The sequence below is a fragment of the Acanthochromis polyacanthus genome, chromosome 1 (assembly GCF_021347895.1).
Source record: "Acanthochromis polyacanthus isolate Apoly-LR-REF ecotype Palm Island chromosome 1, KAUST_Apoly_ChrSc, whole genome shotgun sequence".
NCBI lineage: Eukaryota > Metazoa > Chordata > Actinopteri > Pomacentridae > Acanthochromis > Acanthochromis polyacanthus.
Window position 1 is genome coordinate 46,197,202 of NC_067113.1, and position 16,707 is coordinate 46,213,908.

At 38.4% G+C, this 16,707-nt stretch overlaps 1 protein-coding gene across 6 annotated transcripts in view; it reads left to right on the plus strand.

Moving 5' to 3' along the window:
- The window catches only part of dock4b (dedicator of cytokinesis 4b), a 139,933-nt gene extending 124,941 nt beyond the window's left edge, over positions 1–14,992 (plus strand). For 2 of the 6 annotated variants that reach the window (XM_051945529.1, XM_051945533.1), the window contains 4 exons: positions 3,133–3,205; positions 8,352–8,468; positions 9,142–9,206; positions 12,612–14,992. In XM_051945529.1, coding sequence (XP_051801489.1) covers positions 3,133–3,205; positions 8,352–8,468; positions 9,142–9,206; positions 12,612–13,067 — 711 coding nt within the window. In that variant the 3' untranslated portion in view covers positions 13,068–14,992. The remainder of the gene's footprint in view (positions 1–3,132; positions 3,206–8,351; positions 8,469–9,141; positions 9,207–12,611) is intronic. The other 4 variants (XM_051945530.1, XM_051945547.1, XM_051945539.1 and 1 more) reach the window with 3 other exon arrangements.
- The last annotated feature ends 1,715 nt before the right edge of the window (positions 14,993–16,707 follow it).

The following is a 16,707-nucleotide window of genomic DNA, read 5'->3' on the forward strand; positions in this document are numbered from 1 at the left end:
AAGCACATTCATCTGCATTTAAGGACACGTAACATGACCTGTACAAAGCACACAGTAGTGGTAGAAGTAGTGGATACTTCATTGTTCCAGTGGAAAATGCTTTGAAATTGTTACGTTAAATATACAATGTTAAACCAAATACATATTCACAGCTTTGGAAACAATTATTAGACCACTGTGGCCACTGTTTTCTGTCTTTTCCTGTATGCTAGCTACTGCATTTTTGTTTTAAAGTTGCAATAGATGCTGTTTTGGTCATTAGCAGTGTCTTTCTTGCTGTGTTTCACTTCATCCTCTCACGTTTCTGTTTTTCCTAGCTTTGTTGAGTGATAATTTAGTTTAGATTGTCTGTTTACTTTGCATCTACAGCTTTTGCACAAAATAATGGTGACTCCAAAAAAGTTTCAGCTGCCTATTGAGAATTTTTTCATATTTTTATATTTTCAACAATAATATATGCGTTCAATTGTTATATTACTCATTTGTATGTCTATTACAAGCTAAATATGTGTATATAGTATCAGTTGTTACGGTATGTTGTGTAAATATTGTAAAGAAAGCAACGGCTGATCTCCTAATTATATCCAAATCTGTATACAAACTGAGAAAGTGGGTGGAGGTAAAACAAGACACACAAATGAGTCTTTGACCTTTTAGTGACAGAAGCAAAACCAAACAATCAGGAAGCATCTCGGAGGAAAGTTCAACAGCGGTCGTATTTCTGTGGAGTATTTTTAGTCTCATTTTGAATGATCGCATAAGAAAAGGTTAATGGTGAAATTCAGGAAAAGCATTTTTTGAAAAGTCAATGCAATTTGTGGGAGATATAAATACCTGTACTGAAAAAGTACTGATAAGTTGTTTCTGCTTTGAGAGACTGTATACAGCTGGAAACAGTGGTGATACCAGCTGGCATGAATTAATTATAACTTGCCTAACTGGAAGAAAAAAATCCTAAAACCCTTTTGCATTGTTCCGTCATTTGCAGCTGGTTCTGTTTGTTTCTTCTTCTTTGAGGGATTTTTGGCTCTTTGGAAAAAGCTAGTTTTGCTTTCCATTCGCGCCCTCCACTTCTTCTACTCTGTTAATTTGTGATTTATTTATTTTTTGTAATTAACATTTATGTAGCATTTCAAAAGTTCTCCTTAAATTTGCTTGTCAGTTAAATGGAAATATGGCTCCTGATGTAGTTGTCACATTTGTAGTTTTATACTTGGTTTAACCCAAAAATAAACAACAGCAGCGGCACAACAGGTTACATAAACTAATTTCTAAAATGAGCTGCTGGAAAAAGAAATCAGATTTTCTGTTTAATATTAAAAAAACAACAATTTCCTGTTCATTTCCTGTGTGGTGTCATACTGGCCTTTGGCATATTGCCACACTTGAAGGGGAATTATACGGTTATAGCTGATCTGGTAATAAACGTCACATTCATTTTGTCTGGAGAAAAAGTGAGGGGACTCAAAGTTCAACCCTGCCTCCTAAAAATTGTGTTCCAATACAGCCTAACTGCAAAATCAATTGCGTTTTGATGGAAGCATAGTTTCTTTCGTTTGTTTGTGACGTATCACAGATATGTTTCAAATCAACATATCGTTGGCATTTATTTTATTGCTTTACCATTGCTCCTTTCCAACCAACCAATCAGACTGTAGCTGTGGTGGGTTTTTATCACCCCATTCAGCCAGAAAATAGGGGAAAAGGGTTGTATTTTAAACCCAAACCATGTTTTCCTCAACCTAACTAAGTCATTTTTGTGCCTGAACCATGTCAAAAATGCATTTTTCTTTGATAAAAAGTTAAAGATACATGACTATATATACATGATGACATAAGTTGAGAACTTTACTACATTGAAAACTGTGGATTTCTGCAAGAGATATCCAGCCACCAACCTTGAAATCCTGCTTCATGCACCGCTAACGGTGAGCCAAAGCTTAAGATTACAGTGTTGAGAAAATCGATAACATAATCTGCAGTTGAAATCTCTTCACTTTTTGAATTCTGGGTCAATTTTTGGATGAACTCGGGCAGCTGCAGTGCTCTGTTTCTGTCCTGAAGTTAAAGTGTTGACCATAAGATAGGCTTGTGGGATTATTCTATTGTCTGGAGTTTCCACGTTTAGAAAGACTGAGGATTTTAAGTAGAGTGAGGGAAGACATTCACAGGACCAGCAATAACTCTGCTCACTGCAAACAGATTTCTCTGACCTGCTGTTTTTCTGAGGAGGGAAATGGAAGAAGAAAAGTCATTTTTCTTTCATTTGCAGATGCTTGAGTTACCTTTACTCGATCTCACTGCTCCACCTGTCGTCCAGCCGTGTGTGTTAATGTGATTCGAATGCAACAACAAAATCAGAATCGTGTCTATATTTGTCCAGCGCTGCAGCCGCCTGTGAGATACATACTGGAACAGCAAACAAGGTCACCTCTGTAATGTATAATATATCTCAATGGGTGACTTCTGTCTAAGAGGAGGGGGTAAAAATAAACAAATAAAAAAGCTCCTGGACGAGGGCACATGCCGTAAGGCCTTTAGTAGCTGAGAAATGCAGTTTTTCAAGAGCAGCTGATGTTACTGATGTTTTATTAAAGTCAGACGGTCCAGCTCTGCCTCATTCCAGCAGGAAGGAAAGAAAAAACACAAACAAACATTCCTGCACAGGAAGCTAATGTTACCACAATAACAAGGGCCGACGAGAACAACATGATATTGCAGTTCCTTTTCTGGCTGAAGGACAGTGTGTAACACAATCACACACTCCATCTGCAGTGACAAAGCGACGGCTACAGAAAAATAATGCCTTTGCTTTTCCAGGCCATTCGTCTCTCGCGGTCAGTGCGGGCGCTTTTTGGAACAGTTCACCTGCTTTTCTTCCCCCGTTTGTGTCGAAATCCTTTGAAGTCGACTGAGGAATTGATGTTCAGAGGATCTAACAATGAAATACTCGATATTAGTTGCTAATGGAGTATTGATTATCAGAGATATTGATCGTTTACTGTAATTAGAGACTTCTACTCCCTTTCTCTGTCTGTCTTTCGGTCTATTCTGTTGAATTTGTTGGCTTTACACTGTATTTATTTGTACCTATAGCTGTATGTATTTGACTGTCTTTTCTTCTTTGTGCAGAGAGCTCCTGCTCATCAGATAGGCGATACCACTTTACCTAGGAGTGACCCCAACCTCTCAGCGCCAGATAAAGGTAAAACACTGTGTTCAGCATATATCTATGTTTTCTATACCCTTCACCTACATGCACTGAGGAGCGCCCACTCAGCACTCTCACAAACACTCCAAACACACCCTCCAGGGAATCCCCTCCTTTAAAACAATAACGCCGGCATATGGAGACATTCTTACCAAGTCTACTCCAAGCATGTAGCATTTCTATTTATTGTTTTCTGAGGTGCTTGCTGCCAGTGAAAAGCCCGTTTGCCTTTATAAATCCTCAGCATGTGTCCATTAACTGTAATTCCTGTGAAGAAGGAACACAGAACTTTTATCGCATGGAGGAGGCAGCCTGCTTCAGGGTCGTTAGAGAAATATTTGGGCGCAAATTTGATGACTTCTGGCACATTTTAATGCCGCTTTCCTAATTATTGCACATTATAATGAGTTTGTGTTCGTGATTTGTGAAGGACAAATGGTCTCCGTGCGCGTTTTTGCCCATGCAGCCTGTAAATATATTATTTAAGAAATATTAGACCCTTTTTATTGTGTTTTATTTATTTATGGACACCTTCTCTGCAGATTTATCAAGATATGCTACAAAATGAAACACAAATGCACTCTTTTCCAGTTAGAATAAACAAGATTAGCTTAAGAGGGAGCATGTATTGGTCTTAACATTAATTATTTAAGAATTAGACCTGTATCAAATATAACTGCAATAACGAAACATGTGAATCATTTGAGTCAAATTGTGTAAATACAAAATAAACTCAGGAGTACAAAACAGATAAAGATTATCCACTAATTTGCTCTTTCAGTAAGCTCATAATGTCCACATTTTTAGTGGACTTTTTATACTTACTGTGCACTTGTCAAGTTGCTGCAACCTGAGTTTCTCTCCAAAGTAGTGAAGATGTCGCGTGTTTGTGCAATCAATGCACTTCCCAATGTGTTTTGTCATCAGCCGTTTTGCTAATATTTGTCAAACACCGAAGACTCTCTAGTCAGCAGGACGCAGCCTCACAGCCCGGCGCTCACACATTTCTATAAAAAGTACAACCTGAGATAGCACACATCCCACCTGTGGATCTATAACTGCACAAGCCATAAAAAACCTAAAAACAAGAGCCTGTAATAAATCGGCTCAAATAAAAGATATGTTGAAATTGTGAATTTGGGACATTTTTAAATTCCAAATCAGATGAAATGGGTTTAACTGATCAACAATACTACAAAAAAATATACACAGATAAATATCACACTGGATTGAGTTGGATAATAGACCCAAAAAATGTCAGAAGCAAGTGTTTTTAAAACATATACACATAGCAGATGTCAACCTGGTAACCAAATCTTCTTAACTGAATCAAAAATGATAGAAAAAATAGTATTTTTGGTGCAGTAATACAGCTCTGTTACAGCAGCAATAAGCTGCTTCTCTCTTATTTCAGCTCAGTTTTATTTAGATAGTCACAACTCGAGTCATCTCAGGACGCTTCACACAGCAAGTTCACGACCTGATGATGTTGCATTACAGAGAGAAACCCAACAAATCTAGTGATTCCCTCTGAGTGATAGCTTGGCGACAGTCACTGTGGTGAGTTATTACTCACTGATGCTGGCTCCACTGTACACGGTGCTGGTGGTGGCGGTCATCTGCCCAGACATGCAGCGTCTGTGACAGTTTGACCACTCAGTGACTGGAGGCATCTGTTTTCACACAGCAGCTCCTCAGGATACAGAGACACACAAAAATGTAAAACGCACTGTGGCGATTAAAGCTTTTCAAAGCTTGTTCTTAACTCTTCTGTTTTCTTCATTTACGGGCACCAAAAGATATTGTTCCCTTGTCTGAAAAAAAATCCAAAAATTCTGCAAAAAAATCCCCAAATTTCTGAAAATTTGCAAAAATTTTAGGAAGAAAAGTCCAATAATTCCTTAAAAGTTTCCTTTCAAAGTTTTATTTAAAAAAAAAAAAAATTTGGTGAGAAATTCTAGTAAATATTTTCAAAAAATGAGTAAAAATCTTCTGAAAAAATCCTAAAAATATCTAAAGTGATTAGATTTATATATATATATATATATATAGATAGATAGATAGATAGATAGATATCAGTAAAACTTCTAATATTCTCTTAAGAACATGCACATACAATTTTTGTAAATATTTTCAAAAAATAAGTAAAAGTCTTCCGAAAAAATCCTAAAAATATCTTAAGTGATTACATGTATATATATATCACTGAAACTTTTAATATTTTCTTTAAGAACATTCACAAAAAAATCAACCAAAATCCAGCGAAATTTGCTGGATTTTGGTAGTTTTTTTTGTGAATGTTCTTAATAAAAAAACATTTTCAACATTTCTTTTTTCCACCAAAAAATGTTCAAAGATTTCCCCAAAATGTTGAAAATGTGAACATCAGAAGTTTCATTGTGAAAATATATATTTTTTTCCACTTTTTCAAACTTTAAAACGGGTCAGTTTTGACCCACAGGACAACACAAGGGTTAAAGAGGAACAGAAGTACAGCGATGATGGACATGCTTACCCCAACACACCCTAATCATCATTATAAAATACAGTTTTATTGTTTTTCTGTGTACTATTAAGACAGAAAAATAACAATAAATGCTATTCTTTAGCGCCAAAACAACAGCTTTCAAACTGTAAAAAAAAAACAAAACACAGAGGCTTGCAGACGCAACACCTTTAAAATAAAGAGCGAGGATGTGGATGTGAAAGCTTCCTTGTGACTGTCCTCATGATCCGAGTGTGATCTGTAAAATAATGCAGCGCGAGCGAGACAAACCGCCACAATATGGTGGCACGACACCTTTATGCACAAAACAATGATAAAAGGTGCAAGAATTTACACCAAACCTGTGACTGTGTCATTTGTCACATCATATGCCTCCAAGCCTTTATTTATAACTCCAGATAGTATTGTTAAAATCTACCGCTCGCTGGAAAACATAATGAAAAACAGTGTGGGTTTTATATCTGTGTTGCAGTTTCACTCCTTTGTTTTATTGAAGATTTACAGTCAGGAAAAATCATTACCCTGCTGTCACACAAAAAACTCTTGGATTCGCTGAACAAGAGAGAAACTTGAACTAAATTGCATGCTTTAGATCTGTAAAAAGCATCAAATATATAATCTTTTCAGGAATTTGTTTAGCTGCTTGGCTTGTTAAATTCTTAAGTAACATCTTGCATTAACATAAAAATCTCTCTGCCAGTTATGTTAACTAATATTGTCTATTATGAAGAAGAAAAAAGTCATAGAATTGCAGATTATCCTCTACAGGACCTCTGAAAATAAGGACGAGGAGGTGGGATGCATCAATTAAATCTGAATTTATTTTTATTTCATTGAAGCAATACAGTTTAATATAGTTGCAGTAATGCAGAGCATGAACCTGATGTCCTGCACAAAGAATTTATAGTAATTTTCAACGATTGTTCACAGATTTAATTCCCGTAAAACCACTATATAGTACCAGCATGGAAGTACAGTGAAATATTTAGAATAAAATACTTTCTTTGTGAGACACTGATGTCGTTGTTTAAAGTAAAGTAAGCTAAAAATGACTGCAGCTCTTAAACTATGTTGCAAAAGCTGACACACATAGTATTCTAATTTTTAAAATGGATGAATATATTTGAAGCTTTAAAATGCAACATACAATGGTAAACATCCAACTTGTGGATCTACAACAAATAAAAGAAACGCTAAAATCGTACATTTATGAATAAAAATATATAGATATCTGTCTACATACACATCTTTAAATTCAAATAAGATGAAACAGGTTAAACTGATCAAAGATATTACAAAATTAGTACATACAAATAGATATCACACTGGAAAATGTCAGAACAAACTTACAGCACCAGGACCAGCATAACGAGCAAATAATACTCTATAGCAGGATTAGTTGAGAAAATACTTGAGTAAATACTGCGGGTAATTGAAAACAAAAGAAAAATCTAAATAGTCTAAGACATATAAAGTAAAAATGCTGAAGAAAAAAACTGATTCAAATCTTCACTAGGCTAAAATGTCTTTACTTTTAGCTGAATAAAAGCAGAATGAGTATTTCGCTCGTCAAATCGAATCAGGAAAAAGACTGAAACGGGTTGTTATTGTGAAAATATCAGGGGACTGCTGGGCTGCGCTTTTTTTGAGCTGCTTTGGGAGCCTCAGTTCCAAACACTGTTAGGATTGTCTCCACATTTTGTGTCCAAACTGAACAAAAAAGGAACTTTGACCCACAATAAGCTGCCAACACACACAGAATGCCGCTGGAGGTGCACTGTGGCAGGTCCCAGAGTTATGTAACTTTCTCTTGATGGTCAGAACACAACAGGATGCCAGGCTAGAAAATGATTTTTTAAATTCACCCTCAGTGAATTTGGTCTAAGCTTCTGACGGCTTCAAATCTTTCGTCTTTTCTTGTAAAGTTAATATCAGATAATATGTTGTACAATTTTCACTCATTGTGCAATAACTACATGCTATTTATTACTCTGTATTCTTGCATTTTATTATCTTAGAAAATGCACATTGTGTTTATATTCTTAGGATATATTTTTCTGCTGATGTCTATCTATATTTTAACTGTTTATATTTGTGAAACTTTGAATGGGAGCAACTTTAACGTAAACTATTTCCCCTTGGGGATCGACCAAATATTTTTCTGAATATAGCATCTTTATGTATATATTTGGAATATTTAAAAACTTCATCCTAATCAGGAGTCTTTGAAGTTGCTCTGATTGGATTTGATTTAAAGTCAGCAAACGACCAAGTAAATACCATCGATTTCTGACAACTGATGTCATATTATTTCAGTTCATGTTTTGGCAGCAGGACGCTAATAAAAATGGAAATACAGATACATGTCATGTGTAATAACTGTTGTAACTCAGACACAACAGGGAAACATCATGTTGCATTTCATCACTCATGACACGCTAAATTAAGTTTCCAGAGTATTTCATTTGCTGTGAGGCCAGTTTTCAGTTTAATAAGTGACAATCCAATGCTCTTAATCAATGTTTGCCATCATATCATCCATTGAAATTGTCCCACTGTGTTTTCTGTGTTCTCATGCTGTCCTGTTTGAATCCATGACCTGACATGTGCCTTGTGATGTTTTGTGCTGTAAAGTGAGACCAACTCCCAGTAGCTGGAGCCTAGACAGTGTCAAAGAGGGCGCTCCATCCTTCTCTGACTCTGTGGGCAAATTGCTCTGCCCTCCTGTCCCTCCTAGGCCACCGTACTCAGGTAAACAGGCCGATCACAGCAGACCCTCCAGTGAAGAGTCGTACTAATTTTCCACTCTGGCTTCTGACACCTGGTGCTCTTTCGCCACTCCTTCCTGCTGAAACATTTCTGTCTCCTGGCTTTCAGCTTTTAATGTCATCCACATGCAAGACGACTGAATTAACCGCTGATGTTTCCTGTTATGAGATTCAGCAAGTTTTGGAAATCTCTGTGGAATTTGAAGTTATTCCCAATTGAAATTCTAGTCAATTCCATGATTGTTTTTTTTCCTTCCAGTCCCCTTGAGATGTGCATGTTATTTCATGTCAACAACAGTTTTCTCCACCATCAACTCAAGCCGTGTTTTTAGTTATTTACTTCTTTACAGATGCAACAGACTCGACTTATTCCCTAGTGTTTCCTGATGTATTGCACTGCCCAGTAGCATAGCAAGCAGATGGAGCGTTTTCTTTTCCTGCACTCATTGCGTAGAGCAGTAGCAGCTGTTGGATGTAGGAGCAGCTTAAGGCGGTCTAAAGGACCAGCAGAACATCAGCGCTTGTTTGGTTCATTGATGCTTTAAGCCACTGTGTGTAGGTTTGCATGACTCATGCCGTGTCATCCTGGTGAATGGAAGAAAACACTCCCTTAATTTGAATTTGTCCTCTTTTTTTCCTTCCTCTCTTCCTGTCAGCAGGCTCCTCGGCTAAAAACATGAGGTCGCAGTCTCCTGTCCCCACATCCAGATCACCACAAAAGGTTGGTCCTCTTTCTGCCACTGACTTCCTCTGTTTTGTCCAAGTTTCTCACTTTTCTTTTAAAGTTTTTTTTTCCTCTCTCTGAGACAGCCTGACCTTGCTTAGCGACAGCCTCGGGACCTTTATCCTGCTAACGTCTTACTTGCCAGCTCGGGGTTTTTTTATCCGGCTCCGTGTCAACCAAAAGACCGGATAGCTTTGCATTACTGTTCAATGAAGCTGTTAACGGCTCCGGAGCTGCTGATTTTGTAGTTTTTATGTCACAGCTGTCCCAATGAGGGCCCAAAAACGGGACTGGCTGGAGGGCATTCATCGTATTAGCTGAATGTACACCTGGTAGATGCCAACCGTCATCCGCTGAATGTGAACTCAAACTCTGGGAGAATGGAACTCGGCCTGCTTGTATTTGTGAATGAATTTAAATTTCAAAGCCCCAACCCTGTTTGTTGGGGTTTTTCCTTTACGTGCTGCATCCTTCAACTGGGATGTGTTGAAAGAAAATTTTTAATATTTCTGACCTCAAAGAGTCTTTTCTCTGTTTATCTACACATAAACTGATTACTCCTGCTTTGTCTCTGAGTTCAGATTTGTTGTTAATGAGCCTCTTAGTAGTTAATACCAGTCTGCAGAAGGGAGAGGAGGTCCAGGAAAGGTTAGCTAAGCGCTGAGCGAGCTCTTAATGAGGCTAAAAAGTTGTTTTGAAACACTGGCGCACTGAGGCTTGTCTTCCGCCAGCACCTATCTTCTTTTGTAAGCTTGTCACCAGCAACAGTGCTAAGCTCCCAGCTTTGTTGCAGGTGTGATGTCTTCTTACATGTGACAACTAGCGAGAATGTGGTTGTTTGTGTGTGTGTGTGTGGTCTGCTTGTGTGTGTGAAATGGAAAGAGTGAGAGGAAACAACTCCGGATAGCAAAGTGTGAGTGACAGCTTGGCACTCAGCATGCTCTGTCAATCAGATTGGTGTGTGTGCGGCGCGACGCCACGTTTGTCTGCGGCGTGGCAATAGAAGAGACCTGGAGCGAAGTACCAGGCTGCCCATCACAGCACAGCCAGAGACGGATCCTCTGCGGACCTCCAGCAGGCCCCATTATCGAGCACATGAACGCACACACGCCCAACACACACATCAGTCTGTGCAGCCAGGGGCCCATTACCAGACCACCAAACCCCAGGACAGGAGTGAACCCGCGGAAAACACACGGTGCCAGTCTGACAGGGCTGCACTTACTCATCTCCAGAGGTAGAAATGATATTTGGCGGGAGCGTCTCTCTGGAAAACTGGGTCAGGAGTTTAAACCACTTGTCAGCACTGTATTAAATTCTACAGATTTTCATCACGCTCAGCCTGAATGTGAAAAGGTTCGCCCTCTTCATAGCAACGACAATACGCCCTTACTGATCAACGGTATACTCCACTACATCCAATTAAGTGTCAGCAGATATAACGGCAGCGTGGTGTAATTGCTTAGAAAAATATTTTGATGAGCGATTGGATTTTTCGTCGCGGGGGAAGTGCAGCATATTGTGTTTTTTCGTCTCGGTGCACAGGGCCGGTTGATGGAGTGGAAAACCTGGCCCTCTCAATCTGTTCACTGACTCCACTTCTTTGAAAGTTGGTTGTTGCGACCATACGGCTGGATCAGCACGCATGTTTTGGACAGCAGCACGCAATGCGGTCACACGCTTATCGGGACCGCCGCGAGATATTTTAGAAACAATATGCAAAAGAAATTTCAGTTTCCAGGTGCAGGTTTGCTATCATGAGAGAAGAAACGTTGCACAATGTTAAAGTTTAGAGAGAGAGATAATATGAACTCTGTTTTAAAAAGTTTTGTGCTGTTTTTTTCTGTGCTTTTTTGCGCTTTGAATTTGTAAATTTAACCAAATCTAGAGGAAATGTTGTAGGAAACAAAATAGTTTTTTCACTTTTAGAGCTTTGTATTAAGAGTAGTTGCTAGGATTTTATTTTTCCTGTTTTTGGAAAAGACTTTTATTTCCAGCCTGAGGATAGAAACGCCACAAACCATCCAAGTATAGCTCCTTCCATCCTGGACATATCTGCACCTGAACAGTGGTGTATTTGTTTGATCTTTTTACAAGCCTGCCAAAGATTTGTTGTTTTATTTCTGTTCAAATTCAATAGAGTTGGAGTTGAAAATTTTCCAAACAGGTTTAATAACCTCAGTGTCACTGACTCATTATTATACGACTGCTTACCTGCAGTTTAAAGTTTGGATAAGGCAGAAGTAAAAATGTCTACTTTCACTGGAGTTATTTTTTAGATCCAGCACTGACGGTGAGAATCAGAGTTTCTTCTCTTCATAGAGCCCAAGGTTGTTCGTTTTGGCTTTACAGATTTGCAGCTGTCAACTAAATTTAGTTTTTCAAGTGCAAATTTCAAAAAAATAGCCTCGACCTTAAGAGTTTAAAATGAAAAAAAAAATGTAGCATGAATTTTTAGGGCTGTATTCTGACTACTTCTGTCACTTGAGTCCTCTAAAAATGCTCCAAATTAAATGGTCAATTGTATTCATAATAAAGAATTTAACAGTAGAAACTGCTTGACCACTGCTATTAAAGATTAATTATTGATTAATCTACCAGCTTTTTTGCAGCACAACAGCTCAGTCATCATGAATGGCTCTGCCATCGCTATATTTGTATTATTTTTGAAAGAAAATAAGCATTTTGTAGTCTAAAAAAGAAAACAGTATTTAAAAAATAATAATTAAAACCTATTAAAAGAATGTTTAATTGAAATAAATTGTGTAGGGTACAGCGCTGGGCTCTGATTGGCTCAGTGACCATAGCATCAGTCCCCTCTGTCTCCTGTGTGTAGCAGCATTCAGCATTTGTCCACTTCACAGACATCTGATTGCTGCTCATAGTGTTGCTCTGCGGTGTGTGGGAAGGGTTTCTAAAGCCTTAAAAAAAAAAAAATAAAAAAAAAAAAATATATATATATATATATATAATAAATATAGTTGCTATTTCACGAATTGATGAGGGACCACTGTATAGCGTGAATTCACAACCTGTGTCACCTCACAGTACTTAACATGGAAAGGTGCAGACCTTCCGTATTTCAAACAGAGCAGAGAAACCAGCAATCCAAAGTAGCCTTTAGATTTCCCAAGCAGCCGGCGACGGTGTGAAGGAGCCAAAAAAGAGAAAAATAAAATAGGGATGGGGAAAAATATAAAATCAGACAGAACCAGGCTCAGGGAAGGCGACCATCTGCCACAACTGGTTGGGGTGAGCGTGGAGATGAGGGGGGAGTGGGGTAGCATAAGGGGTTGGGGTGGGGATCACAGATGGAGAACAAGCAGTACAAACTGAACAATGATCAGTACCATAAACACAAATGAAATGTGAGCTTTGTTGTCCCTTCTTGTCTCTCCTTAGACCACTGTGCCACCTTTCACCCCGTCACCCACCGAGTGCCAGTCTGCCAGCCTGGTCTCCAACTCCCCTGTTCTGTCCGGCAGCTACAGCAGCGGCATCTCCTCCCTCAGTCGCTGCAGTGTGTCGGAAGCTTCGGGCACCGAGCTGCCCGCCGGCGACCACCCGCCCCACACGCTGCCTCCACCCACCACCCTGCCCAACTCCATCTCCAGCAGCTCGGATGAGCCGATCCGCCGGGAGAACAAGACGCCGCCTCCGTACAGCGTCTACGAGAGGAACAACCCCCGCAGGCCCGTGCCGCTGCCCCACAGCCTCTCCATCCCCCCGCAGACGGACCCCCCAGCCCTGCCACCCAAACCCCACCAGCTCCGCACAGGCAGCATGAAGCTGGATGGAACCGCCGACCCTCGGGTCCCCAGACCGAGGCCTCTGCCCAGGAAGGTGTCCCAGCTATAGGTGCTGGCTACTTGTGGAAGGAGGTGGAGAGGAAAAAAAAACACACTGGCGTATTTTGCACTTTTCTACTCGGCACTCACTTTTTTTGTGATCATCAGTTCGGCATTCCTGACCCGATAAAAGACACAAGCCTATAGACTTAACAGGCAGTCAAAACAAAACGACAAAGATAAGAAGAGTTTCTTTTTGTATTTACTAGAGGGCATTGCATTGACTTTGGTCATTCCGCACTTTTAGCTCTAGTACATACAATAGGTCACCACGGTCAGTCGTAACATATGTTTACCAGAACACTCTAGAAAAACACAGTTTTGATAGATGTAATGATCTCAAATATATGTATATTGGTATATATGAGAATTGTTTTTGCCTTAAGTATTGGAAACAGAGTCTTTTATCTGTGAGTCTTGCACGTTTTTTTTGTTTGTTTTTTTAAACAATTCAGTATATTTGTATACTGTATGGCTAAAAAAAGGTGCTAGAGGCCTTGAGTATGCATTTCAGTGAAGTGTAGTAGACAAGGGTGTGTTCCCATAGTTTTGTGCACACAAGCAATGGTACAAAAAAGTCAAAATTTGACCTCAAACTAACTAAAAAGTGTGAAATTTGAAACTAAAAGTTGTTTTAATGCCCTTATGTTTGGCCTGATTTTAAAATTCTGACCATATTTGGTCATTTTTATGCAGCAATATGAAAAATTGGTAAACTTTGGCACAGTATTAACAGCAATTTTAAGGCCTGTTTAACTCCACATGTAAATTTGACAGCTGGAAAGCTTTTCAGTGGGAAATTACCACCTTCACAAACCACTCAAACGCCCTTCTTTCTGTAAAATCAGCCACTTACTTATGAAATCATGAGTCTGGACCAAAACACAGGCAAAGGGAGGTGGAATTTGGCATTAGCCATTGCTGTTTTATGCGAACACACCCTATTCCTCCTGCATGATGTACATGACAACAGATTTTTGGGGTGGGTTAGCAAGTATCGTGCCAAAGGAAACTGAACAGTGTCCTGTAAAGTTGTTTTTAATTTCATTTTTCCTTTAAACTGGGACTCGGAATCAAGAAACATGGAAATGCTCAGTTGAAAAGACATGTTTAGGAAAGTTTTTAAAGTGACTTTACCCAAAAAATCCAAATTAATCTCAAATCTACTGATCAGACAAGCACAAACACGAGTTTCTCATCTGCATTATGACCAGTACTGTTATTATGAGCTCTTTATTTGACAAAACAGTAATTGGAGTTCTCACTGTCAGCAGTGACCTTAAAACGCATGAGGACGTATATTCTGTGGGAGAAATATTTACAAACTAATCATTGTCAAATATTTGTACAGTTGAGATTTACTTTCTGTTTGATTAAAGAGATGGACGTGAGTTGACTGCACTATAAATAGTTGCTCTGTTCAACCACGTCTTCTTGCATTGCCCAGTGAAGTAAATGTTCTGTGGCGGGCAGATTTCACACTGTTTTGTAAAATAGAGGAATTTTTTTGGCATAAAAATATCCATTAATTAAATTCTGTGCAACACTTTTTTGCTAGGAAGGTGGGGGTGGGTAGCTTTAGTATTGTTTGTATGTTTCATTTTTTGTATGGTTCATTTACTTTTTGATTTGTTGTGAATCTTTGAGATTAAATATTCACATTAATCAGTACTTGAGAACCTGTAAATTATATGATGAGATTAATGTAAGTATGCCAAATATAAAAAATTGTGTATTACAATTAATGTAAATATTGTGTTTTTAACAAAATGTAGCTATAACAATTTACAGCTTTGAATGTAATGTTGAAGCAGCAAATTATTATTATAAATGTTCAAACTTTTATGGTTTTGTGAGTGTAGAAAAACTAAGGTCATGCGTAATGACTCCTAACTCATTTACAAGTTCAATAAACTGCCCTATGTAATACAAATAGATTGACTGACACATTTCTGCATTATCAGAAGCATGAAATTGCCTGAAATTGAGAACTTCACTGAAAGTTCGTCCCAATCTACATGAGGCTACAGTGGTGCTTTATTGTGAAGTGATTTTGTTGTCATTTTTTTTTAATAACTTTATTAAAGTACTGTGTGATTTGGCATTTGGAGATGTTGGAAAATGAGGGACAAAACATAAGATTGCTAGAGTAAAATGTGTGGAAAATCTGAGCCGATTTGTTAATTTTATGTTTCTTAGCGTTCCTGGGTGGGAGTCCAGCTTGGGATCATGCTCCATTATTAAAGTCGACTAGACAGACACAACTTTTGTTTGTGTTTGGGTAGATAATGTAAACAATTCGTTACACCAATGCATTTTTTGTCCTAGTACCACTACCAAGTGTAAGCAAAAAGAAGTGACCAGCACCTCCTGCATGTTAAACGGTAACCAATCAACAACCAATCGTCTACTTTTTAACAGCTAAACTAGGACACTGTAAGCCAAGGATGTTGCGCCAAAGCATGTTGTTGTAAAAATGTAAAAAATAGAAGTTTAAACTGTCTGGAAAATGCCTTTTAAGCTTTGTTTTGAGGCAAAGTCACCTAAGTTTCTAACCAAGTTTTACAATATTTGGTTCCGTTCATGCATTTTTTTTGTGTCCGTGACCACTGAAATTGCAGTTATATCTTTCACACTATTTTTTTTTAATTAGTCTTACAAGCCTAGAATTTCTATAAAATTGGCTAAAATAAAATGTTTATGAGAAATTAGGTGAAAAATAGGACTTTTTGTAAGGCTACAGTGGTGCTTTTATTTTGAAGAGGGTTGTATTCTTGTTTTTTTTCCAGATTTTTTTTTTTTTAAAAAGTTGTAATTCAGCATTTGGAGGAGGAGAGGAAAAATCGGGGACAACTGTGTCAAAGTCTAATAGTTTTAGAGGCATATTTATTTAGAAAACAGAAAATTATGATTTTAGCTGAAAAAAAAATCAAGCTTATTTAACTAAAAACTGTCTGCATTACAATAAGTCAAGAAAAAAACAAATTTTAAAACCAAATAAATTCACATGAGTTATCAAGATGGGCTCCTTGAAATGAAAATTGTGAATTTTCTGGAAATTTCTGGGCCTCTCTGAGCAGCACAGGTGTTTCTGATGTGATTAACGATGTGAGCAGCTTGTGCAGAACCGTGACCCTGAAGCCAGTGCAGCAACATGGAATTAATATTATTTGCACCTGTGCTTTTCTCACTGGCACATTTCAAAAAGTCTTCTGTAAAAAGAAGAAATATTGGATTAAATTGCCTCACTTGAAAGCACAGTCCCTGGGAAGGAGTTTTGCCCTGGCACTGTATTCAAAACTGCTAAGTTGAAACACCTCGGAGTGTCCTCTGTTCTGCTCCAGTGGTCTAATTCTTCTGGAAATTCCTTGGGACCGTCTAAGAGAGTGACCCACTCATCATGTAAGAGCCAGTTTTTTCCTATTTATCCTTAAAAATGCTTATGGGGCTTTACCGTTGGAGTTTAAGACACAGTTGAGCCTTTTGGCAAGTTAGCCTGTCCGTTTGCTAACAGGCTAACAGTTGAGTTAGCCCTTAATTTGTTCCTTCTCTCTGTAGCTGGAGAGAAAGGAAAATATGTCAACCTGTGTGTTAGTAGGATTAATTATACCAAACACACAGCTAACAATGTTATGTTAAGAGCTTGTCAT